The 25,759-nt window shown below is 43.5% G+C and overlaps 1 protein-coding gene across 5 annotated transcripts in view; it reads left to right on the forward strand.

The window, feature by feature from the left end:
• Positions 1 to 25,759, forward strand: part of AFF3 (ALF transcription elongation factor 3) — a 563,963-nt gene that overhangs the window by 168,627 nt on the left and 369,577 nt on the right. For 4 of the 5 annotated variants that reach the window (XM_073664860.1, XM_073664861.1, XM_073664864.1 and 1 more), the window contains one exon: positions 1,174 to 1,294. The exons of the other annotated variant lie outside the window; for it this stretch is intronic. In XM_073664860.1, coding sequence (XP_073520961.1) covers positions 1,174 to 1,294 — 121 coding nt within the window. The remainder of the gene's footprint in view (positions 1 to 1,173; positions 1,295 to 25,759) is intronic. 5 annotated transcript variants of the gene reach the window in all.

The raw sequence follows: 25,759 nt of genomic DNA on the forward strand, positions 1-25,759 counted from the left end.
ATAAATTATATGGTCTCTTATTTTTGCCAATGCCTTCAGTTAAATAACCTCCACATTTCCATCTCTTCAGATCACAATCACTCAGATGTGCAGCGACACAATTCAGTCTCCATGCATTTTTCATGTTTAGAACTTGTGCTCATGCCACATCAGTCAGAGAAGAGAGGATTGATTAAGGAGTAGTTTGACGACCTGGCTGATTACTAGAGATCAGACTACAGAAGTGCGGCTGTAAAGAAATCTACTGCTGCACAGAGTTTTAACAGCTCTTCAGGGAACAAGCTAATAAGAGATTCGCCACCAAAACAGGCATAGTATTACGTTGAGCACGAAAAAGACATTTCATAAATAAAAAATTCTATTCAGAATTAACATTTTAAAATATACATCTGCCTGTGAACACTTAAAACATAACAAGGGGCTGACTTATGGAAAGTGTTATTTTTCATACAGAATTCACAAAACAATTCACTAAATTAATAAATATGTCACTTAGGCTTACATGAACCTGGCACACATACTGCACGTTAGAAATTCTGAATACTGTCATGATCATCATGCTATATCAATATGACTTCTGCCATTCTCTACTCCAAATATACTATCTGTCACTTTTTTTTCTTTTTATAAATGTGCTTTTTATAGTAATATTTCAGTATTTATATTATACAATTTACCTTATAATATATATATTAATATTATACATATTTATTTATATTATTTATATTTATCATATTAATAGTATACAATTTATTGTAATATTCCAATATCTATACATTTTTCTTTATAAATTGCAGACTCAAAACTTTTCTTTTTTGAGATCCTACAAAGTTGTTTTTTTAATAATTTTGGTTGAGTCACAGAGTTTCATATACTCTTTTGTCACATCACAGGTCTACAAAGCTCAGAACACACTGATCTTACTCTAATGACTGTATGTTTCATATTTTTTTCTCCGGAAGATTTTCAATTATCTGTTCAGTGTGCAAAGAAAACACAGGCTTATCCAGAGACCAGAGCTCATTCAGCCTGCTAGTACTGTCATTAATCAGATTCATGTTTCTGTTCTCTTTGCCATCTGTTTGATGACTGCTTTTCAGGTTTGTGCACAGCGTTATTAGTAATTTTTACAAGTAAATGTCTAAATTATTACATGTCATTTCCTTTTGACAGCGGGTATGAACAGGACAAAAGTGTGTTGCGTAGAAAAGAATGGGAAAGACGAAGTCAAGATGTACAGCCAAGTGAGAATATCTTTTTTGCCAATTATCCCCTTTTCAACGAACCATACAAGGTAACTTGTACTCATATCAGTTCTCATAAAATATATATAAAAAAACAAAAAACACTTTATTCACCTATAAAACCATATTAAAACTAGTGAATGATTTTTGACACCTAGTTATCTGTATTCAGCAGCTTGCAGCCATTTATACATCTACTGGTTAGGCTGGTGACAGTACAATGACATTGCTGTGAAAGAAACCTTGAAAGTGGAAAAATCAACACTAACATCATAAATATGTTTGCATCAGAACAATAGCGCGCTCAAAACTATGGTATCGGATATTTGGATCAAAGAACAATAACTAAAGTGATCATTTAGGCCAAATGGTTGTACTGAGTAACACATGAAAACAAAGTCAAGCCAAAATAAGATTACTTAATATTCCTCCGTCCTCCATAATATAAATTATATCAGGGATTGGAGATGTGGTTAGTAGTATGATAAAATCATGATGGACCTCAACTGCCACTTTAAGGAGCTTAGTCCACTGTATATGAAGTCATTGCAGACATTCTGTTACTGTATGTCATTAGGTACCATAAAGATTAGCGGTAGAGCAACTGTCTCTTATAAGAACCAAAATAGATTTTATTGGTAATGTTTATGCTCTCTTCGTACTTTATTTTTCTGTCTGAAGGCTGAAATACTGTATATGTCAGTGTAAACTGTCATACAGTCATTGTGAAATAATGTATACAGTGGTTGCCTCTATATAGGAAACTGTCGTTGTACACTACACTTTAATATAGAGTGAAATAAGTAAAAAATAAAATGAGAACAGAAGCTTACATGTTTCCAACTGTATTTTATTCAAGTTATTCAATACTAGAAAGTTATTTTGCAAAGCTCAAAATATCACTCTTATAAAGATTTAATTTGTAAAACATCTAAGAAACTTCAAGCTCAATAATTAAGGATGACATGCCACCATTTCAAAAGTGACAAGTTTTCTGTTCTTATCATACCCCTGTAGTTTCCCTGAGTATTAATTTGTTTAGTTTAAATCCACCATGCGGTTTTAGAGATATGGGCATATTTGATTTTTTCGGGAAGTATGTTTCGCTGCTCTGCATAATTACCCAATGAGCAAAGCTTCTTGATAAAGACCATGAAAATTCATACTAAGGCTCGTATCTCTGGAACTGTATGATGGATTTAAAAAAAAGGAATACGCAGGGAAATAGCAGGAAAAAAAAGATTAAAAACTGGCCACTTTTTACCTGGTAACATGGCCTCTTTAAGTATTAATTTAAAGTGTTTCGTTGTTTTTTTTTCTATTCTGGATCCTTTTCCAAAAATGTGGAATTTCTCATTCTTTCTTTTGTTAAACGGAATCTGTCACCACATTTGACCTATCTAAACTATTAATATGGGCATATAGTTTATAGAATGCTGAAAAAAGTCCTCCCTGTATGCCTCATATCAGATGCCTTGTGGTTGATAAATCATCTTTTATCACTTTATATAAATGACCTCTTCCAATCTCTGGGGACGACGCTGTCTGGAAGATGACTCTGCCTCCAGAGCTTATTTTAAATATAAGGGGGAAATACCAGTGTGATGTATAATGGCCGCTCTCTGCTCTCCTGATCTCATTGCAGAGCTGTGTGTGATTATAGCTGACACATCTGCAGGTCCAGCTTCGATCTCATAGGCAGACATGCTTGTAATATTGTTACAATAGAGCAGAGCTCAGAGAGCTGCAAAAAATGTGTTTGCAAGAAGACAAAGTTCATTTCTCCTGTTCTGTGTTAGTTACTTGTCTCACACTGGTAACTCCTCCTTTATTTATAGTAATCTCTGGAGGCAGAGTTATCTTCCAGGCAGCATCCGCCCCATAACCTGGAAGAGATCATTTATATAAAGTGATAAAAGATGATTTCTCAACCACAAGGTATCTGATATGAGACATACATGTAGCACTCTTTTTACAGCAGTCTTTAACCTGAATGCCCATATTAATCGTTTAGATAGGGCAAATGTGGCGACAGATTCCCTTTAAGTTTTTACTGAATCCAGTGTAGTTTTTGATATATTTTTTGTTAATTCTTTAGTTGAATTTCCAGATGCAGTGTCTGAAATTTGACAGCCTGGATGAGGCTAAACATTTGTGATTCTTTTTAATTTAGTATGTTGAGGGTCATCTCCGAATGAAATTGCATAGCAATTGTAGATCTACTGGAGCAGTCTTTTCAACCTATGTTGGCTTTGAAGTGACAAGTCTAGAAATATACTTTAGCCAAACCATTTGCCAGAATGTTTACAGCTACAGGTAGCTAGCTAAATAAAGCTTTTGAGCATCAACTTCAAAAAACAAATTCAATTACCTGACAAAAGGAGCAAAGTATGAAGACTGCAAAAGACACACAGTAACCATATACCTGTGTGAAAAAAATAATTTGTTCCACTTGCCTTTGTATTTTACTACCATACACCTCTGCCCTAATCTCCCCATAACGCCCCATGCATAATCTCCACTCCTTACATGACCTAATTCTTTCCAAGATTTTAATAATGCATTCCCCATATTCTAGAATTCTTTGACCCAACACACCAGATTCCCTTCCTTCATCCAAGCTTTTCAAAAGCATCCTAAAAATGAACCTATCCTAAAAGATTAAAAAGATTACAACCTGCAATAAACCTATGTTCCCAAAATGACGATATTAAGTCTATGAGCCCACGATGCAGAAATGCTCAGGATTTTTCCTGAGCGTTTCTGCATCTCCCTAGCAGAAAAAATGCATGCGGATTGTACATGCGTTTTTCCTGCCAGGGACAAGCGAATGTGAAGCGTTCTTCACAAGCATTTCCGCATTCGGGTTGACAAGCGCTTTCCAAGCGATTTTAGCATCACTTGGAAAGTGCTTGACAACTTGGTCACACTATATAAATCCATGCAAACGGCATGGATTTATATAGTGTGACCGTAAAGAATGGTAAAAAAATAAATATATACTTACCTTCTGATGGCCCCCGGAGTCTTTATTCGATCCGTCCTGGCTTGCCGGCAGCTCGCGGTACACTACACTGAAGGACCTGCCGTCACATGACTAAATGACGTCAGCGCAGGTCCTTCAGTCCACCACGATCTGCCGGCAAGCAAAGACAAGCACACCGGGGGCCATCAGAAGGTACCGTATTTTTCGGACCATAAGACGCACTTTTTTCCTCCAAAAATTTTGAGGAAAATGGGGGGTGCGTCTTATGGTCCGAATGTTGGGGGGGGGTGTATATTTATGTGTGGTGTGGGGGGAGTGGTATCGGTGGAGGACCGGGGCACAGGAGGCAGCAGCCGCCCGCTGCAGCCTACACTGTCCCCGCAGCTAAAGAAAATGAATATTCACTGCTCCCCACACCCATGGGGCATGGGGAACACTGAATATTCATGCTCCTTAATAGCGGTATACAGTGTAGCCGTGCTGCGGCTGCTGCTGCTGCCGGCTATCTCCTGTACCTGCTGTTAAAGGGCATGAATATTCAACCTCTCTCCACGCCCATGGGCGTGAGGGGGGGATGAATATTCATGCCCTTTAATGAGCGGGCACAGGAGATAGCCGGCAGCAGCCGCAGCGCGGCTCCGCTGTGTGCCGGCTATGAAGGAGAGTGAAGTCACTGATCCCCACGCACACAGACTCGGCGTGGGGAGCAGTGACTTCCGGCAGCTGATCTCTCCTTGTGAGCCGCGCATGGCAGTGACGTCATGCGCGGCTCACATGGAGAGATCAGTGCAGGCAGACCGGACGCAGCGCTGGAGGAGAGAAGAAAGGTGAGTATGAGTGTTTATTTTTTTTTTAATGTGCAGCCTGATGGGGATTAGGGGTGCCATGCATACCAGGACAGGGTTTAGGGGTGCCATGCATACCAGGACAGGGATTAGGGGTGCCATGCATACTTGGACAGGGATTAGGGGTGCCATGAATACCAGGACTGGGATTAGGGGTGCCATGAATACCAGGACAGGGATTAGGTGTGCCATGCATACCAGGACAGGGATGAGGGGTGCCAAGCATACCAGGACAGGGATGAGGGGTGCCATGCATGCCAGGACAGGGATGAGGGGTGCCATGCATACCAGGATAGGGAAGATGGGTGCCATGCATACCAGGGTAGGGATTAGGGGTGCCTGCATACCAGGACAGGGATGAGGGGTGCCATGCATACCAGGACAGGGATGAGGGGTGCCATGCATGCTAGGACAGGGATGAGGGGTGCCATGCATACCAGGGCAGGGATGAGGGGTGCCAAGCATACCAGGACATGGATGAGGGATGCCATGCATACCAGGCCAGTGATGAGGGGTGCCATGCATACCAGGACAGGGATTAGGGGTGCCATGCATATCAGGATAGGTATGAGGGGTGCCATGCATACCAGGATAAGGATGAGGGGTGCCATGCATACCAGGACAGGGATGAGGGATGCCATGCATACCAGGACAGGGATGATGGGTGCCATGCATATCAGGATAGGTATGAGGGGTGCCATTCATACCAGGATAAGGATGAGGGGTGCCATGCATACCAGGATGGAGGGATGCCAGGCATACCAGGATGGGGATGGGGACCACATATAAAAGGAAGGGGGGTGGCATATATACCAGGATGGGGGATATTGTCAGAATTGGGGGACATTACCCTACACCAGTGTCAGCAGAAGACCCCCTCTCTCTTAAAAGTGCATCATGACCACATTTAAATTTTTATTTTTTTATTTTCCTCCTCTAAAACCTAGGTGCGTCTTATGGTCCGGTGCGTCTTATAGTCCGAAAAATACGGTAAGTATAATATTTATTTTTTTATTTTATTCTTTTTTTTACAGGTTCTATGGTACCCGGGTCCGGAGGAGAGTCTCTTCTCCTCCACACCCGGGTACCATCCGCACATTGAAACACATGTAATCTGCATGTACAGATCCAGTGATGTGGATTGCATGCGTTACAATGCAAGTCAATGGCGGCGAAAACGCAGCACTTCCGCAAAATAATTGGTAGTGCTGCGTTTTTTTTATGCAATGATAATCATGGTAGGCCTTCTACCAAGCGTTTTTTAAGTATTTCTGCAGCGGAATTGCCGCTGCGGAAACGCTTAAAAAGCGCATCATGGGCACACAGCCTAACTCTTTCTGCCCCTCACCTACTATCTGTTTCCTCTGTTCTTTTGTAAATTGCAAGCCCCGGTAATGAGGGACTTCTCTCCTGCCCCTCTCTACTCTTATATGCACACAACTTTAGAAGCTTTGGTGGTATCATGTTTTAATTGTAATTCATAGAGCCAGGATAGCTTTGTCTAAATAGGGTTACATCTGTTTACTCTATAATTGTCAGTTCCTTATGCATTTGAAAAGATGGAATAATATCAGATGCAATCCATTATTTTATATTGACAATTCAGAAAATGAAAGCACTGACGGGATTGATTTTTTTTTTTAAAACGTATCCACTTTTTCCTTTTTGTTTTCTTAACAATGGAAGATCTTTTACTTTTTCTACTTGATTGGAACTGAGGAAGACCAACTAAGGGTCACAGCACCTTGTACTAATATTTTTTATTTTAATGGCATATAATTAGCATTAAAATAACTTAAATATCACATGAATTATAATTTATTTTCACTGTGATACTATATGAAATAACATCTGTAGTAAAACTGCTGATAATCTCATCCTACTGCTTTCTATGACATGACTTTAAATTGTAATTTGCATAATTAAAACCCACACAGAACAGAAACTTGCTCCACAGTGAAGGTCGCATTGACCTAATTTAAGGTATTTTTAATCTGTTAGAAGTACAGTAGCTCAGATTACACTCTAAGCATTTGAGAATTCAGGTGTCTGTTGCCAGGTCTGATAAGAAATGACTAAAACAAAATTTTCTTATCCTGGAAGCAGATGGTGCAAAATGCAGAGACTTGTAGACTGCGTTCCTTATGTCCTTTTTAAAACCTTATGAATGTAAAGGAGTATCTTCCTAAATACATTATTAAATAAATATGATTAAGGTTTAATCACACAGTTTTTTCAACATCTCTGTGTTGTTAATTTTAGAAAATGAATAGTGTTGAGCGAGCACTAAAATGTTCGGGTGCTCGAAGCTCGGGCCGAGCTCACCGTGATACTCGGGTGCTCGACCCGAGCAACGAGCCCAATGTTAGTCTATGGGAGACCCGAGCATTTTTGCGGCGGCACCCCCGGCAGTCTTTTAAAAGCCTAACAAGTGCCCAAAACGATAGTGACAGTGCTCAAATGACATGGGGACAGTATGGGGATCGCCCCAGGAAGCATTTCTGACCCCCCAGGTCACTGCTGTCAACAACGTGGTCAGAGGTATTAAGCCACTGTTAAGGGCTCACAATAAAACGTTCAAAAACGAAACTGAAAGTGCTTTCCTGTGAAATATTTTAAGGAAGTTCCTTTCCAGGGTAAAGACTTGTGTATAAGGTAAAATAAATAACCCCACCAAAAAAATACTCCTCCACACCTTGGGCTATGTTCACAAGTAGCATTTTTTATGCGTTTTTGCACTTTTGTATTGCTTTCAACCATGACAAATGCATTCACCGGGAAATGTCATTTTAACATTTTACAACCTTATCTGGCCATGTGCTGTGTGACACATGCATACAGTGCTGAAAAGACATGGGGACAGCATGGGGAAGACCCATTGAAGCATCTCTGACACCCAGGTCACTGCCTAAAAGTGTGCCCATCAGAAGTCATCCTTGCCGCATCAGAAGATGCAGACTTGCAACTATCCCCGTGCAAGTTCTTGTCCCAGGGCAGTGTTCAATTGTACCTCCCCCATTCCTTTCAATGCAAGCGCAAATATGCAGCCAACCACCCACCCACCCCCAGGCTGCAATACCATACTGCTTGCTTGCTTGCACTTGAAATTGGGCCTTTTAGGCATGTGGAGGCGGAATCTGGCTACCACGTCATGGCTGCGTTGGCGGCCTGGTATCCATACTCAGTCCCCAGCCGCCCGGCGGCCAGGTGTCCACATTCGGTCCCCAGCCACCAGGGGGCGGCCGGGTGTCCATACTCAGTCCCCAGCCACCCCGCGGCCGGGTGTCCACACACAGTCCCCAGCCGCCTGGGGGCAGCTGGGTGTCCATAAACGGTCCCCAGCCGCCGCTATTTCTTCTTAGAACATCCCCCCACACACTTTTCTTAGCCCGGCCTGCTTTAGGGCAGCATTGGACGAGCCCACCAGAGAACCAGACTCCTCCGGTGGGCCCTGGCTTCTCCATCAGGGGAGTTGAGAGTGCCAAGGTGAGGAGCATGATGATGATAGAAGTTAGCATCTGCTTTGTTTTCTTGGAATGCAAGCGTAAGTGTGGTGCAGCCTGCCACCCACCCACCTCCAGGCTGCAATACCATACTGCTTGCTTGCTTGCACTTGAAATTGGGCCTTTTAGGCATGTGGAGGTGGAATCTGGCCACCACGTCATGGCTGCGTTGGCGGACTGGTATCCATACTCAGTCCCCAGCGGCCCGGCGGCCGGGTGTCCACACTCGGTCCCCAGCCGCCCCGCGACCGAGTGTCCACACACGGTCCCCAGCCACCTGGGGGCAGCCGGGTGTCCATAAACGGTCCCCAGCCGCCCCTATTTCTCCTTGGAACTTAAGTACAGTAGCTTAACATGACAGTTTTAATGCCCCTTACAAAAGCCATACAGTACAGCATCTTAAAAACATTATTCCCATTATTGGGGAGTGTGTCTCCCATAGTATTTGCTTATGCCTTCCAAGCAAAAGCTGCCAAAAATTAGGAAGGAGGAACTTGCAATGCCCCTTACAAGAGCCATGCAGTACAGCATATTACAAACATTATTCCCATTATTGGGGAGTGTGTCTCCCATAGTCTTTGCTTATGCCTTCCAAGCAAAAGCTGCCAAAAATTAGGACGGAGGAACTTGCAATGCCCCTTACAAGAGCCATGCAGTACAGCATATTATAAACATTATTCCCATGATTGGGGAGTGGGTCTCCCATAGTATTTGCTTATGCCTTCCAAGCAAAAGCTGCCAAAAATTAGGACGGAGGAACTTGCAATGCCCCTTACAAGAGCCATGCAGTACAGCATATTACAAACATTATTCCCAAGATTGGGGAGTGGGTCTCTCATAGTATTTGCTTATGCCTTCCAAGTAAAAGCTGCCAAAAATTAGGACGGAGGAACTTGCAATGCCCCTTACAAGAGCCATGCAGTACAGCATATTACAAACATTATTCCCATTATTGGGGAGTGGGTCTCCCATAGTCTTTGCTTATGCCTTTCAAGCAAAAGCTGCCAAAAATTAGGAGGAAATGCAATGCCCTTTCGAAGAGTCGTGGAGGTTAGAGTTAATTAAAAAACAACATTTCAATGCCCCTTGGAAGAGCTGTGGAGTTCAGAGTGGTTTAACAAGACGCTTTTAATGCCCATCAGAAGAGACGTGGAGGTCCCAGTAGCTTAACAAGACTTTTTTAATGCCCCTCGGAAAAGTGGTGGCGTTCCCAGTAGCTTAACAAGACACTATTGATGCCCCTCAGAAGAGACGTGGAGGTCCCAGTAGCTTAACAAGATGCTTTTAATGCCCCTCGGAAAAGTGGTGGAGGTCGCAGTAGCTTAACAAGACGCTTTTAATGCCCATCAGAAGAGACATGGAGGTCCCAGTAGCTTAACAAGACGCTTTTAATGCCCCTCAGAAAAGACGTGGAGGTCGCAGTAGCTTAACAAGACAGTTTTAATGCCCCTCAGAAGAGACGTGGAGGTCCCAGTAGCTTAACAAGACACTTTTAATGCCCCTCAGAAGAGACGTGGAGGTCCCAGTAGCTTAACAAGACGCTTTTAATGCCCCTCGGATAAGTGGTGGAGGTCGCAGTAGCTTAACAAGACGCTTTTAATGCCCCTCAGAAGAGACGTGGAGGTCGCAGTTGTTATGATCTGCTACAAGCATTAAGGAAAGAAAGGAGATCTGTCCCTACAATAGAACTAAGCTAGATCCCTACGATGTAACGGGGAACCTGATCCTGCGATCAGACCCGCTAAAGTCCTCGGCTAGTCTGTACGAAGACTTATAGATGCAAGGGAGGGATCCCTACAAGAACTAGGGACTGGGATAAAGTTGGACACCTCCTAGCAGAAATTGTAGCAGTAAAAGACAAACACACAACATAGAACATAAAGGTCCGAAGACCTAGCTAAACTGACTGAGAAAGGTAACTAAGCACCAGGCTAGCTTAAGAGTAGAAATTACAATGAAGTCCAGCAAAGCCAGGAGGGCGGAGCAGGATTAAATAGGCAAAAAAGGTCATGTGACCAGCAAGATAGAAAAAAACCTAACAGGAGAGTTCTAACAGTACCCCCTCTTCTATGAGGATCCTCCGGATCCCCTAGGCCCAGGCTTATCGGGAAACCTCTTGTGAAACGCTCTGACAAGTCTGGAAGCAGAAACATCATCCGCCCTCACCCATGAGTTATCCTCGGGTCCAAAACCCTTCCAAGCGACGAGATACTGCAAACTCCCTCTATACCGTCTAGAATTTAGGATGCGGGAAATTTCGTATTCCCCGTCCTCCACCACCGGAGGAACAGTGGCAGAGGTGTCTCCATCCGACACATAAGCTCTTTTCAACAGAGAAACATGAAACACCGGATTAATCTTCCAGGAGGTAGGAACCTCCAACCTAACAGCAGATTGGTTAACTACCTGAAGCACCTTAAAAGGCCCTAAAAACTTGGGACCCAATTTTTTAGAAGGAATCCTCAACCGCAGATTCTTAGAGGACAACCAAACCATGTCACCAATAGAAAACAAAACCTCTTGCCGTTTCCTATCAAAGTATCTCTTAGATTTTTTGTTAGCCTCCTGAAGATTACCACGCACATCCGTCCAAACTCTCTCCAAATCACCGGAAAAACTCTCCTCCTCAGGCACAGCCGATACCAATTTGGAGAATGACCCAAAAGACGGATGTCTCCCAGAACAACAAAAAAAAGGCGAACAACCGGCAGAAGAGGATGTATGGTTGTTAAGAGCAAACTCAGCAAGTGGCAGAAACTCAGACCACCCCTTCTGATTATCTGCCACAAAACAACGCAAGAACTGCTCAACATCCTGATTCTTCCTTTCTGTCTGGCCATTAGACTCAGGATGATATCCGGATGAAAACGACAAATGAACTCCCAGCCTGTCACAAAAAGCACGCCAAAAACAAGCCACGAACTGAGGTCCCCTATCCGAAACAATGTCAGTAGGAACGCCATGTAGTCTGACAATTTCCTTGACAAAGGCCTTAGCGAGTGTCTTAGCGCAGGGCAGTTTGATGAAAGGAACCAAGTGACACATCTTGCTAAAACGGTCAACGACCACCCAGATGACTGTGAAACCCTCAGAGGGGGGAAGGTCAGTAATAAAGTCCATAGCCAGATGTGTCCAAGGTGCACTAGGAACCTCCAGAGGGCAAAGCAACCCCGCTGCAGGAGTATGTGAAGACTTAGATCTAGCACACACCGTACATTGACGCACCCACTTAATGACTTCCTTCTGCCATCCAGGCCACCAAAAACTGGGACCCACAAGTCTCTTGGTCTCAGAAATTCCTGGATGACCTGCCAACCGAGACTCATGACACTCAACAAACAAATCTCTCCTAAAGGTCCTAGGCACAAACAACCTCCCATGGGGAGTGTTAGATGGGGCATTCTCCTGTGCTTTAAGAATCTCATCTTCCAAAACGGAGTCCAATGCAGCAATCACAACACCTTCTTGTAAAATGCTCCCCTCCTCCTCAGCACCGACCATGGGAGAAAAGCTGCGAGACAAAGCATCTTCTTTAACATTCTTGGTACCCGGGATGTAAGTAACGGAAAAATTAAACCGCGAGAAAAAAAGTGCCCACCTAGCCTGACGGGCATTCAAGCGCTTGGCAGCATCAAGATAGATCAAATTTTTATGATCAGTGAAAACCTGAATGGGAAATTCAGCACCTTCTAAGAGATGACGCCAGTGTTCAAATGCGAGTTTAATAGCCAGCAATTCCCGATTACCAATATCATAATTAAGTTCAGTCTCAGAAAATTTTTTTGAAAAAAAAGCACAGGGATGTACTCCATCCTTGTTTTTCTGAGACAACACCGCACCGACCCCCACAGAAGAAGCATCAACCTCAACCAAAAATGGCTTAGTCACATCAGGCTGCATAAGGATGGGAGCAGAGCTGAACCTCTCCTTTAGAAACACAAAAGCTTCAATGGCCTCAGGAGTCCGCTGAACCGCATTAGCACCTTTTTTGGTGAGATCGGTCAGTGGTTTGACAATAACAGAAAATTTTTTAATGAATTTTCTGTAATAATTGGCGAAACCCAAAAACCTCTGTATCGATTTCATACCAATAGGCCTAGGCCATTCCTGCACAGCTTGAACTTTCACCGGGTCCATCTCAAAGCCCTCGCTGGAGATAATGTAGCCCAAAAAACTAATTCTCTGTACAGCGAACTCACATTTCTCCAGCTTAGCAAAAAGCGAATTGTCAATTAATAACTGTAATACCTCACGTACGCTCCGCCAATGAGACTCCAGATCCAGTGAATAAATCAAAATGTCATCCAAATGCACAACCACATTTTTGCCGATCAAAGGTCTAAGGATGTTATTAATAAGATTCTGAAAAAATGCTGGAGCATTGGTAAGACCAAAAGGCATAACCAGATTCTCAAAATGACCCACAGGAGTGTTAAAAGCAGTCTTCCATTCATCACCCTCCTTCATGCGCAACAAATTGTATGCCCCCCGGAGATCAATTTTAGAGAACCACCTGGCCCCCACTAACTGGTTAAGCAAATCAGGAATCAATGGCAGTGGGTAAGGATTGCGTACAGTAATTTTATTAATCTCACGAAAATCCAGACAAGGACGTAAACCGCCGTCCTTTTTTTTAACAAAAAAAAATCCAACAGCCACAGGAGACTTGGAAGGCCTAATGTGACCGGCGGCCAAGCTTGTCTGTATGTATTCCTCCAAAGCCTTTCTCTCAGGAATAGTAAGATTAAATAAACGGCTTTTAGGAAGAGTCGCTCCAGGGACAAATTCAATGGCACAATCATAGTCTCTATGGGGAGGCAAAATTTGTGACTCCTCCTCAGAAAAAACTCTCCAAAAATCCTGAATAGGTAAAGGTAATTCCCCTTTTTCCACCGCAGCAATACGTCCGTTACAACAATTGTCATAACACTTAGGGCACCAGGACTTAATTTCATTGGTAGACCAATCCAGTACAGAATTGTGCAATTTTAACCAGGGTAACCCCAAAACTACTGGAGAAGGCAAATTATTTAATACTACCAAATCCAAATTTTTTGGTGAATACCATTAATAGTGAGGGGAAATTCACAGACCTTGTGAGTAATACTCTTCAAGAGGGAGCCATCGACAGAAACCACAGCAATAGAGGATGACAAAGGTTTGGGTTTTAATTTAAGTTTTTCCAAGAATCCCCCATCAATCACATTCAGAGTAGAACCACAATCCACAAATACCCGAAATTCAATTAATTATTCCTGAGCAGCAGTAGTAGCAGAAAGAAATACACCCTTAGTATTTAAACAGGCTATACGGGCGTGACTGACCTTTTTTTTTTCTTTGTTCATACGAAGCACATAGTTCTTAATAAAATGGTCAGATTTCCCGCAATAAAAGCACAAACCTTCAGAAGACCTGCTCTTTTTCCTGAGAGCGGGGTGCCATCGCCCCAATCTCCATCGGCTCTCCAATGTCAGTACAGACCCTCTCAAGACTCGGAGCTGACATGGCAGAGGATTTACTCTCATTAACCCTTGCACGCAGTCTCCTGTCCACCCGTATAGCTAATTGCATTGCCTCCTGCAAGTTTCCAGGTGTGGGATAAGCAATCAGAAAATCCTTAACCCTTTCGCCTAGCCCTGCAAGAAACAAACTTTTCAAAGCTGAATCGTTCCACCCCACCTGGGCAGACCACCGACGGAAGTGAGAACAATATTTTTCCACATTACCTGATCCCTGCCTCAAACGTCTCAATTCAGTCTCAGCTGATGAGACACGATCAGGATCATCATACAACAAACCCAAAGCAGAAAAAAAACTATCCACTGATCTAAAGCATGGATTACTAGGTTGGAGAGAAAAGGCCCATCCCTGAGGTTCTTTGCGCAAAAGTGACATTATGAACCCTATGCGCTGTGATTCATTACCAGAGGATCTGGGTCTCCAACGAAAATACAACAAACAAGCATTTTTAAAGGAAAAAAAATCTTGTTGATCACCAAAAAATAAATCAGGCAAACGTACCTTTGGCTCCACAAAATGTGCTCCAGAACAGCTACTCACGTGTTGTTGGAGCTCGTCCACCTCCAGAGAGAGTCCCTGCAGGCGTTGAGCCAAATCCTGAACCGACACCATGATGGAAACTGGAGGTCTTTCCTTAGAGATATTTTTGGGCTGGACTTACTGTTATGATCTGCTACAAGCACTAAGGAAAGAAAGGAGATCTGTCCCTACAATAGAACTAAGCTAGATCCCTACGATGTAACGGGGAACCTGATCCTGCGATCAGACCCGCTAAAGTCCTCGGCTAGTCTGTACGAAGACCTATAGATGCAAGGGAGGGATCCCTACAAGAACTAGGGACTGGGATAAAGTTGGACACCTCCTAGCAGAAATTGTAGCAGTAAAAGACAAACACACAACATAGAACATAAAGGTCCGAAGACCTAGCTAAACTGACTGAGAAAGGTAGCTAAGCACCAGGCTAGCTTAAGAGTAGAAATTACAATGAAGTCCAGCAAAGCCAGGAGGGCGGAGCAGGATTAAATAGGCAAAAAAGGTCATGTGACCAGCAAGATAGAAAAAACCTAACAGGAGAGTTCTAACAGCAGTAGCTTAACAAGACGGTTTTAATGCCCCTCAGAAGAGACGTGGAGGTCCCAGTAGCTTAACCCCTTTAAAGCCCATGACGTACTAATACGCGTCTGTGCCCTGGGACTTAAGAGCCTGACCCGTATTAGTACGTCATCGCGATCGCGCGCGCACACAGGCTGTTCGGGCGTGATCGCCGCCGGGTGTCAGCTGATTGTCACAGCTGACACCCGGTACTATGTGCAGGGAGCGGTCCCGCACATTAACCGAAGTCGATCGCAGCATTGCGGTGGCTAAGGGGAGGTGATCGGTATACTCACCTCCTCTTCCAGCGCTGTCTGCCGTGGCTTCCCGGGTGTTGCCATGACTACCCGATGTCGTCATGACAACATCCGGGTCACCAGAGAGCAGGAAGATTGTTTGGTCATGCGCAGTGCATGACCAAACAGTCTTCTCACTGTGCAGCGCTGACTGCCTGCATAGCACAGGGATGGTGCTCCATCCCTATGCTATGCAGGCGATCAGAATAAAAAAAGTGAAAGTCCCACAGTGGGACAAAGTAAAAAAGTAAAAAAAACTCTCAGAAAGTGAAAAAAAAAAAAAAAAAAAAGTTGTAAAAATATAAAAAAAAAATAAAAAAATAATCCACCAAAAATAATCCACCAAAATAATCCACCAAAACCAGGGATTGAAGCTTGAAGAGGACAATTTGCATATTTCAGGTGCCTTCTGGGAAAAGCGAAGAGTCTCTTTCAGCTGGAAGATCTTTGGGTACAGCCGGGACCAGCTGCTTGGAAAGCATCGCCAAACCAGGGATTGAAGCTTGAAGAGGACAATTTGCATATTCCAGGTGCCTTCTGGGAAAAGCCAAGAGTCTCCTTCAGCTAGAAGATCGTTGGGTACAGCCAGGACCAGCTGCTTGGAAAGCATCGCCAAACCAGGGATTGAAGCTTGAAGAGGACAATTTGCATATTCCAGGTGCCTTCTGGGAAAAGCGAAGAGTCTCCTTCAGCTAGAAGATCGTTGGCTACAGCCGGGACCAGCTGCTTGGAAAGCATCGCCAAACCAGGGATTGAAGCTTGAAGAGGACAATTTGCATATTCCAGGTGCCTTCTGGGAAAAGCGAAGAGTCTCCTTCAGCTAGAAGATCGTTGGGTACAGCATCGCCAAACCGCGCGCCGTCAGTCAATTTGTTTAATTTGTTTATCCTAGGGTATCACAAGAAAGAAGACAGACATCAAATCAGCAGGGACAAGGAGCAGCATGGCAGATGTGACAACCTACATGGTGTGCTACATGTTCACAGATCGACCAGAAGCTGAAACCAACTTCACCTGCCAGAAGTGTAGACTACTGGCTCTTTTAGAAGAAAAGGTGCGGGGACTGGAAGAAAGAATTGCGACATTAAAACTCATCAAGGAAAATGAAGACTTCCTGGACAGAACAGAAGCGTCACTACTGGTCACGGAAAGTGAAGGAAGCGTCAGAGAACCTCCAGAGGCAGACAAGTGGAGGCAAGTGACCAAAAGAAGCAAGAAGACCATGGAGACACCACCAACCACACAACTGAGAAACAGATTCCAAGGACTTGTGGAGGACGAAGATGACACACCTAAGGATGAGGCACTACCAGCAAGCAAAAAAGAAAAGAGTACCCAGAAACACCCAGAAGCGACAAGAAAAAGGACAGCCAAGAAGGGAAGAAGAGTGGTGGTGGTCGGAGACTCACTACTGAGAGGAACAGAAGCAGCTATCTGCAGACCGAACATAACCGCAAGAGAAGTATGCTGCCTCCCAGGGGCGAAGATCAAGGATGTTACCGATAGGATACCGAAGCTCATCAGTTCCAAGGATGTCCACCCATTTCTTCTGATACATGTTGGCACCAATGACACGGCAAAGAAGGACCTACCGACAATCTGCAAGGACTTTGAAGCATTCGAGAAGAAAGTAAAAGAACTGGATGCGCAGGTAGTTTTTTCTTCTATCCTTCCAGTAGACGGACATGGTGTCAGGAGATGGAACAGGATCCTTGATGTGAACAACTGGCTGAGACGATGGTGCAGACAACAAGGATTTGGATTCCTGGACCACGGTGTGAATTACCTCTATGACGGACTCCTTGCCAGAGACGGACTACACCTCAACAAACCCGGGAAGCACACATTCGCCAGGAGACTCGCAACACTCATCAGGAGGGCGTTAAACTAGAAGAAGAGGGGATGGGAAGAAAAACGCCGGACACGAACATGCAACCAGAGAACATACTAATGAAAGATATGAAGTGCGACAAAGAAGGTCCAAGACAAGATACTTGGAAGGGAGGTAAGAAAATTTCTAATACAATCCACAGGGAGAAGATTGGAACAAAACAAAATTGTGTAAACTGCGTGCTAGCAAATGCCAGAAGCCTGACAAACCAGATGGATGACCTGGAAGCAGAAATATCTACAGGTAACTATGACATAGTGGGAATAACCGAGACATGGTTAGATGAAAGCTATGACTGGGCAGTTAACTTACAGGGTTACAGTCTGTTTAGAAGGGATCGAAGAAATCGGAAAGTGGATGGAGTCTGTCTATATGTAAAGACGTGTCTAAAGCCTACAATACGGGAGGATGTATGGGAGGGAAATGAGGAGGTCGAGTCCTTATGGGTGGAGATACATGGGGCAAAAAACAATAATAAAATTATCATAGGAGTCTGTTATAAACCACCAAATATAGCAGAAGCCACGGAAAGTCTATTAATGAGACAAATAGACGAAGTAGCAAAAAATAACGAGGTGATTATTATGGGGGACTTCAACTACCCCGATATAGACTGGGAAACCGAAAGCTGTAGATCTCAGAAAAGAAACAGGTTTCTGTCAATTATCAAAGACAATTATTTGTCACAACTTGTACAGGAACCAACTAGAGGGACTGCCCTTTTAGACTTAATATTAACTAACAGGCCAGACAGAATAACTGAGGTGCAGGTCGGGGGGCACCTGGGAAATAGTGACCACAACATTATACAATTCCACATGTGCTTCAGTAGGGTGCCCAGCAAGGGAGTCACAAAAACACTGAACTTCAGGAGGGCAAAGTTTGATCAGCTAAGAGATGCCCTTCACCTTATAGACTGGGATAGTATCTTTAGTAATAGGAGCACGGATAGAAAATGGGAAATTTTCAAAACAGTCCTACATAGTCACTGTAGAAGGTACATACCTTATGGGAATAAAAGGGATAGGAATAGGAGGAAGCCAATGTGGCTAAATAAGGAAGTCAAGAGGGCACTGAAAAACTAAAAAAGGGCTTTCGGTAAACTTAAACAAGAAGGCAGCGAGGAAGCGCTAATATCTTATAGGGAAAAAAACTAAATCTGTAAGAAACAAATAAGAATAGCAAAAGAGGAGACAGAGAGACTAATTGCCAAGGAAAGTAAAATGAATCCCAAACTGTTCTTTAACTATATAAACAGTAAAAGGATTAAAACTGATGGAGTTGGCTCATTGAAAAATAACCTGGGTAAAATCATAGAGGGCGATGAGGGTAAAGCAAACCTACTCAATAGCTTCTTCTCCACTGTTTTCACAAAAGAAAACAATTTATCGGAGGAAATGCAGAGTGATAAAGTAAACCCTCCGCTAAATATCACCCACCTAACCCAGGAGGAAGTTCAGAAACGCCTAAATAATATCAAAATAGACAAGTCACCAGGCCCAGATGGCATACACCCCCGGGTACTAAAAGAATTAAGTAACGTGATAGACAGACCGCTGTATCTTATATTCAAGCACTCTTTATGGACAGGGACTGTCCCACTAGACTGGCGCCAAGCAAATGTGGTACCAATATTCAAAAAGGGGTCTAAAAGTGACCCTGGGAACTATAGACCAGTCAACTTAACGTCTGTTGTGGGTAAATTGTTTGAAGGATTTCTTAGAGATGCTATTGTAGAATATCTTAATGATGATAACTGTCTAACTCCATATCAACATGGATTCATGAGGGATCGCTCCTGCCAAACAAACCTGATCGCCTTCTACGAGGAGGTGAGCTCACAGCTGGACCGGGGAGAGCCAGTGGATGTTGTATACCTTGACTTCTCCAAAGATTTTGATACCGTGCCACACAAAAGGTTGGTATATAAAATGAGAATGTTTGGTCTGGGGGATAATGTGTGCAAGTGGGTAAATAGCTGGCTGAGTGATAGAAAGCAGAGGGTGGTTATCAATGGAGTAAGCTCAGGGTGTGTCAGGGTTACTAGCGGGGTGCCTCAAGGGGTCTGTCTTGGGCCCTATATTATTTAATATATTTAATAATGATCTAGTGGAAGGGTTGCATAGTAAAATAGCAATATTTGCAGATGATACTAAAGTTTGTAAAGTAGTTAATACAGATGAGGATAGGGCACAGCTACAGGAGGATTTAGATAAATTGGGGAGTTGGGCCAAAAAATGGAAAATGGGGTTCAATGCCGATAAATGTAAGGTCATGCACATGGGAAAGAAAAACAGCAGTCACCCATACATATTAAATGGGAAACCGTTGGGGAAATCTGACATGGAGAAGGACCTGGGCGTCTTGGTTAATAGCAAATTAAATTGGAGTGCCCAGTGTCAGGCAGCAGCTGTGAAGGCAAATAGAGTCATGGCATGCATCAGAAGAGGAATAGGGGCATATGATGAGAACATTGTTCTTCCTCTGTATAAAGCGCTGGTAAGGCGGCACTTAGAATATTGTGCACAGTTCTGGGCTCCAGTGCTCAGGAAAGACATATTGGAGCTAGAGAGGGTACAAAGGAGGGCGACTAAGGTAATAAAGGGAATGTATGGACTAGAATACCCAGAGAGGTTGTCAAAATTAGGCCTATTTACGTTGGAAAAGAGAAGGCTTAGGGGAGACCTCATAAACATGTATAAATACATCAGGGGGCAGTACAGAGATCTCTCCCATGACCTGTTTATACCAAGGATGGTGACAAAGACGAGGGGGCACACTATGCGTCTGGAGGAAAGGAGGTTCCTGCACCAGCATAGAAGGGGATTCTTTACGGTCAGAGCCGTGAGACTCTGGAACTCTCTGGGAGAGGAAGTGGTGATGTCCAACTCACTTAATGAGTTCAAGAGAGGCCTGGACGCCTTTCTTGAGAACAATAAAATTACATCTTATGCTTAGTGATAGTTAATTAATCCAGGGATTTAATCTGACTGCCAGATTGGTGTCGGGAAGTGAATTTTTCCTCAATGATGTAAATTGGCCTATACCGCATGTTTTTTTTTTGCTTTCCCCTGGATCAACGCTGCGGAATAGCTGCAGTGCACAAGAAATAGGCTGAACTGGATGGACGCTTGTCTTTTTTCGGCCTTATAAACTATGTAACTAACTATGTAAATAAAAATATAATGTACCCATCAATAAATATTATTATGAAAAAAAAAAAAAACAATAAAAGTACACATATTTGGTATCGCCGCATCCGTAATGACCTGACCTATAAAACTGTCCCACTAGTTAACCCCTTCAGTGAACACGGTTAAATTTTTTTAAAAAAAACGAAGCAAAAAACAATGCTTTATCATCATACCGCCAAACAAAAAATGGAATAACACGCGATCAAAAAGACGAATATAAATAAAAATGGTACCACTGAAAACGTCATCTTGTCCCGCAAAAAACAAGCTCAATCATCCGAAAAATCAAAAAGTTATAGCTCTCAGAATAAAGCGATGCAAAAAAATAATTTTTTCTATAAAATAGCTTTTATTGTGTAAAAGCGCCAAAACATAGAAAAACTATATAAATGTGGTACCGCTGTAAACGTACTGACCCGAAGAATAAAGCTACCTTATCAATTTTACCACACGCGGAGTAGAATAAAAAAATTAAAAAAAAAAACATTCCTGAATTGTTGTTTTTTGTTTATTCTGCCTCCCAAAAGCTGTAATAGAAAGCGATCAAAAAATGTCACATGCCTGAAAATGGCACCAATAAAAACATCAACTCATCCTGCAGAAAACAAGCCGTCACATGACTCTGTCGGCCAAAATATGGAAAAATTATAGCTCTCAAAATATGGCGATGCAAAAACTAGATTTTACAAAATATGTGTCTCTTAGTGTGTGACAGCTGTCAATCATAAAAACCCGATATGATTCTGGTATCTCTGTAGTCGCACCGACCCGAAGAATAAGGTCGTTTAATCACTTATACCGCACTAGGAATGACGTAAAAAATAAATGCTAGGGCTGGAGTTGGGGTTAGGGATGTGCTAATGTTAGGGTTGGGATCAGGGTTGGGCTAGGGTAGGGTTAGGGTTGGGGTTAGGGTTGTTTTTTTTTTCAAAAGTAAAAAAAAAAAAAAAAGATGACGATATGGCTACTTGAGTTGGCATTGGGTGCTCGGGTATCCATTGAGTATCGCGGGTGCTCGAGTCTCCGCCCCATATGCTTCGCGGCCAAGAAAACATCGCGGGGATTGCCTGCCATGCATGAGCGATCCCCGCATGTTTTTTTGGGGTGTCTAATAACCATCAAACATGCGGGCGGGGACTCGAGCATTTCACTTGAGCACCCATGATACATGGTGCATACCTGAGTACCTGATGCAAACTCAAGTAGCGAGCACTTGCGCTCAAGACTAATGACAGCTTATTCAATATGATGACCTAATGTTATCAAAACCTCTGGGTTCAAAATGTTCATTATACCCCATGAAAAAATCCTTGAGGGTTGTAGTTTCCAAAATGGGGTCACTTGTGGGGGCTTTCAACTATTTAGGCACATCAGGGGCTCTCCAAATGCGACATGGCGTCCGATCTCGATTCCAGCCGATTTTGCGTTCAAAAACTCACATAGTGCTCCTTCCCTTCTGAACTCTGCCGTGCGCCCAAACACTGTATTTTCCCCACATATGGGGTATTGGCATACTCAGGAGAAATTGCACAAAAAAAATTGGGGTCCATTTTCTCCTCTTACCCTTGTGAAAATAAAAAAATTGGGGCTAAAACATCATTTGTGTGGAAAAAGTTAGATTTTTTTATTTTCACAGCTCCATGTTATAAACTTCTGTAAAGAACTTGAGGGTTCAAGGTGCTCACCACACATCTAGATAAGTTCCCTGAGGGGTCTAGTTTCCAAAATGGTGTCACTTGTGGGGTGTTTCCACTGTTTAGGCACATCAGGGGCACATCCGCTAATTATTCAAGCAAATTTAACAATCAAAAAGTCAAATGGCGCTTCTTCCCTTCCGAACCCTGACGCGCGCCAAAAACAGTGGTTTTCCCCCACATATGGGGTATCTGCTTACTCAGAAGAAATTGCACAACAAACTGCATAGTGCAATTTCTCCTGTTACCCTTATGAAAATGCAAAAGTGGGGGCTGAAAAACATTTTTGTGGGAAAAATGTGAAAATTTTATTTTTACGGCTCAATGTTATAAACTTCTGTGAAGCACCTGGGGGTTCAAGGTGCTCACCGCACATCTAGATAAGTTCCCTGAGGGGTCTAGTTTCCAAAATGGTGTCACTTGTGGGGGGTTTCCACTGTTTAGGCACATCAGGGGCTCCCCAAATGCAACATGGCGTCCGCTAATTATTCAAGCAAATTTTACATTCAAAAAGTCAAATGGCGCCTTCCCTTCCAAACCCTGCCGTGCGCCCAAACAGTGGTTTTCCCCCACATATGGGGTATCTGCTTACTCAGGAGAAATTGCACAACAAATTTTGGGGTCTATTTTTTCCTGTTACCCCTGCGAAAATAAAAAAATTGGGTCTAAATTAACATTTTTGTGAAAAAAGTTAAATGTTCATTTTTTTCTTCCACATTCCAAAAATTCCTGTGAAGCACCTGAAGGGTTAATAAAGTTCTTGAATGTGGTTTTGAGCACCTTGAGGGGTTCAGTTTTTAGAATGGTGTCACTTTTGGGTATTTTCTGTCATAAAGACCCCTCAAAGTGACTTTAAATATGATGTGGTCCCTTAAAATGGTTTTGTAAATTTTGTTGGAAAAATGAGAAATCGCTGGTCAACTTTTAACCCTTATAGCTCCCCAATAAAAAAAAATTTTGGTTCCAAAATTGTGCTGATGTAAAGTAGACATGTGGGAAATGTTATTTATTAACTATTTTTTGTGACATATCTCTCTGATTTAAGGGCATAAAAATTCAAATTTTGAAAATTGCTAAATTTTCAAAATTTTCACCAAATTTCCATTTTTTTCACAAATAAACGCAAGTGATATCGAAGAAATTTTACCGCTATCATGAAGTACAATATGTCACGAAAAAACATTCTCAGAATCAGGGGGATCCGTTGAAGCGTTCCAGAGTAATTACCTCATAAATTGACAGTGGTCAGAATTGTAAAAATTGGCCTGGTCATTAACGTGCAAACCACCTTCGGTTGTACAGGGGTTAACAAGATGGTTTTAATGCCCCTCAGACGAGACGTGGAAGTCCCAGTAGCTTAACAAGATGCTTTTAATGCCCCTCAGAAGAGACGTGGAGGTCGTGGTAGCTTAACAAGACGGTTTTAATGCCCCTCAGAAGAGACGTGGAGGTCCCAGTAACTTAACAACACGCTTTTAATGCCCCTCGGAAAAGTGGTGGAGGTCGCAGTAGCTTAACAAGATGCTTTTAATGCCTCTCAGAAGAGACGTGGAGGTCCCAGTAGCTTAACAAGACTCTTTTAATGCCCCTCAGAAGAGACGTGGAGGTCGCAGTAGCTTAACAAGACGGTTTTAATGCCCCTCAGAAGAGACGTGGAGGTCCCAGTAGCTTAACAAGACGGTTTTAATGCCTCTCGGAAAATGGTGGAGGTCCCAGTAGCTTAACAAGACGCTTTTAATGCCCCTCAGAAGAGACGTGGAGGTCGCCGTAGCTTAACAAGACGGTTTTAATGCCCCTCAGAAGAGACGTGGAGGTACCAGTAGCTTAACAAGATGCTTTTAATGCCCCTCGGAAAAGTGGTCGAGGTCGCAGTAGCTTAACAAGACGCTTTTAATGCCCCTCAGAAGAGACATGGAGGTTGCAGTAGCTTAAGAAGACGCTTTTAATGCCCCTCAGAAGAGACGTGGAGGTCCCAGTAGCTTAACAAGACGCTTTTAATGCCCCTCAGAAGAGACGTGGAGGTCGCAGTAGCTTAACAAGACGGTTTTAATGCCCCTCAGAAGAGACGTGGAGGTCCCAGTAGCTTAATAAGACGCTTTTAATGCCCCTCGGAAAAGTGGTGGAGGTCGCAGTAGCTTAACAAGATGCTTTTAATTCCCCTCAAAAGAGACGTGGAGGTCCCAGTAGCTTAACAAGACGCTTTTAATGCCCCTCAGAAGAGACGTGGAGGTCCCAGTAGCTTAACAAGACGCTTTTAATGCCCCTCGGAAAAGTGGTGGAGGTCCCAGTAGCTTAACAAGACGCTTTTAATGCCCCTTACAAGAGCCATACAGTACAGCATCTTAAAAATATTATTCCCATTATTGGGGAGTGGGTCTCCCACAGTCTTTGCTTATGCCTTCCAAGCAAAAGCTGACAAAAATATGGACGGAGGAACTTTCAACAATGGCAACACGGACCGCTGTCACCCTGGTGGTATAGTGGTGGTGGAGGCTGAGGATAAGGAGAAGAACATAAAACAGCCGAAATGAGGAAGCGTATACCCATGTGTGGGTGTGAAGCGGTGCATGTGAATACATCTCCCGAAAAAACACAGTGGATTTAACTTCATGTTACTCTGCTGTCATTTGGTGGTGATGAGAAGTCTGGCCCAATCCAGCCCTTGTTCATTTTGATAAGGGTCAGCTTGTCAGCATTTTCAGTTGACAGGCGAGTGCGCTTATCAGTTATAATTCCCCCAGTGGCACTAAAAACACGCTCCGATAACACGCTAGCGGCAGGGCTGGCCAGGACCTTCAAGGCGTACAGAGCGAGTTCATTCCAAGTGTCCAGCTTGGATACCCAATAATTAAAAGACACAGAGGAATCACGGAGGACGCTGGTACGGTCGGCAAGGTATTCGCTCACCATCTTTTGAAACTTTCCACTCCTTGTGAGAGTACCCCGCGCCTCAGGGTCTGTAAGCTGGGCGGGTCTCAGAAAACTGTCCCAGAACGTTGACAGTGTTCCCCTGCCTCTGCTAGATTAGAGTTGCCTCTCTCTCGCTTGTACGCCTTGGTTGGTCAACAAACTGTGACCTCTGCCGCTAGCGTGTTCAGATGGGAACTTTTTTAACAGTTCTGCAGCAAGGGCCTTCTGGTACTGCCCCATTTTTGTAGACCTCTCCACCTCAGGAATAAGAGAGTGAAAGTTCTCCTTGTAGCGGGGGTCTAAAAGTGTCACCAACCAGTAATGACTGCCACCCAACATTTTGACATCGCGAGGGTCACGGTTAAGGCAGCGTAACATAAAGTCAACCATGCGTGCCAGACTGTTAACGGGCAAGACTTCCGTGTCCTCACCAAGATGACGACTGACCATGCTCTCCTCCTCCTCCTCCTCCTCCCCCCCCCTGTCCTCAGGCCACCCACTCTGAACCGACGGTATGACAGTTGTACAGGTACTACCGTGTACAGCGCATGATACAAGCTCCTGTTCTTCTTCCTCCTCCTCTC

Source organism: Phyllobates terribilis, unplaced genomic scaffold (assembly GCF_046119375.1).
Source record: "Phyllobates terribilis strain yellow unplaced genomic scaffold, ASM4611937v1 Scaffold_2__4_contigs__length_985480577, whole genome shotgun sequence".
Lineage (NCBI taxonomy): Eukaryota > Metazoa > Chordata > Amphibia > Anura > Dendrobatidae > Phyllobates > Phyllobates terribilis.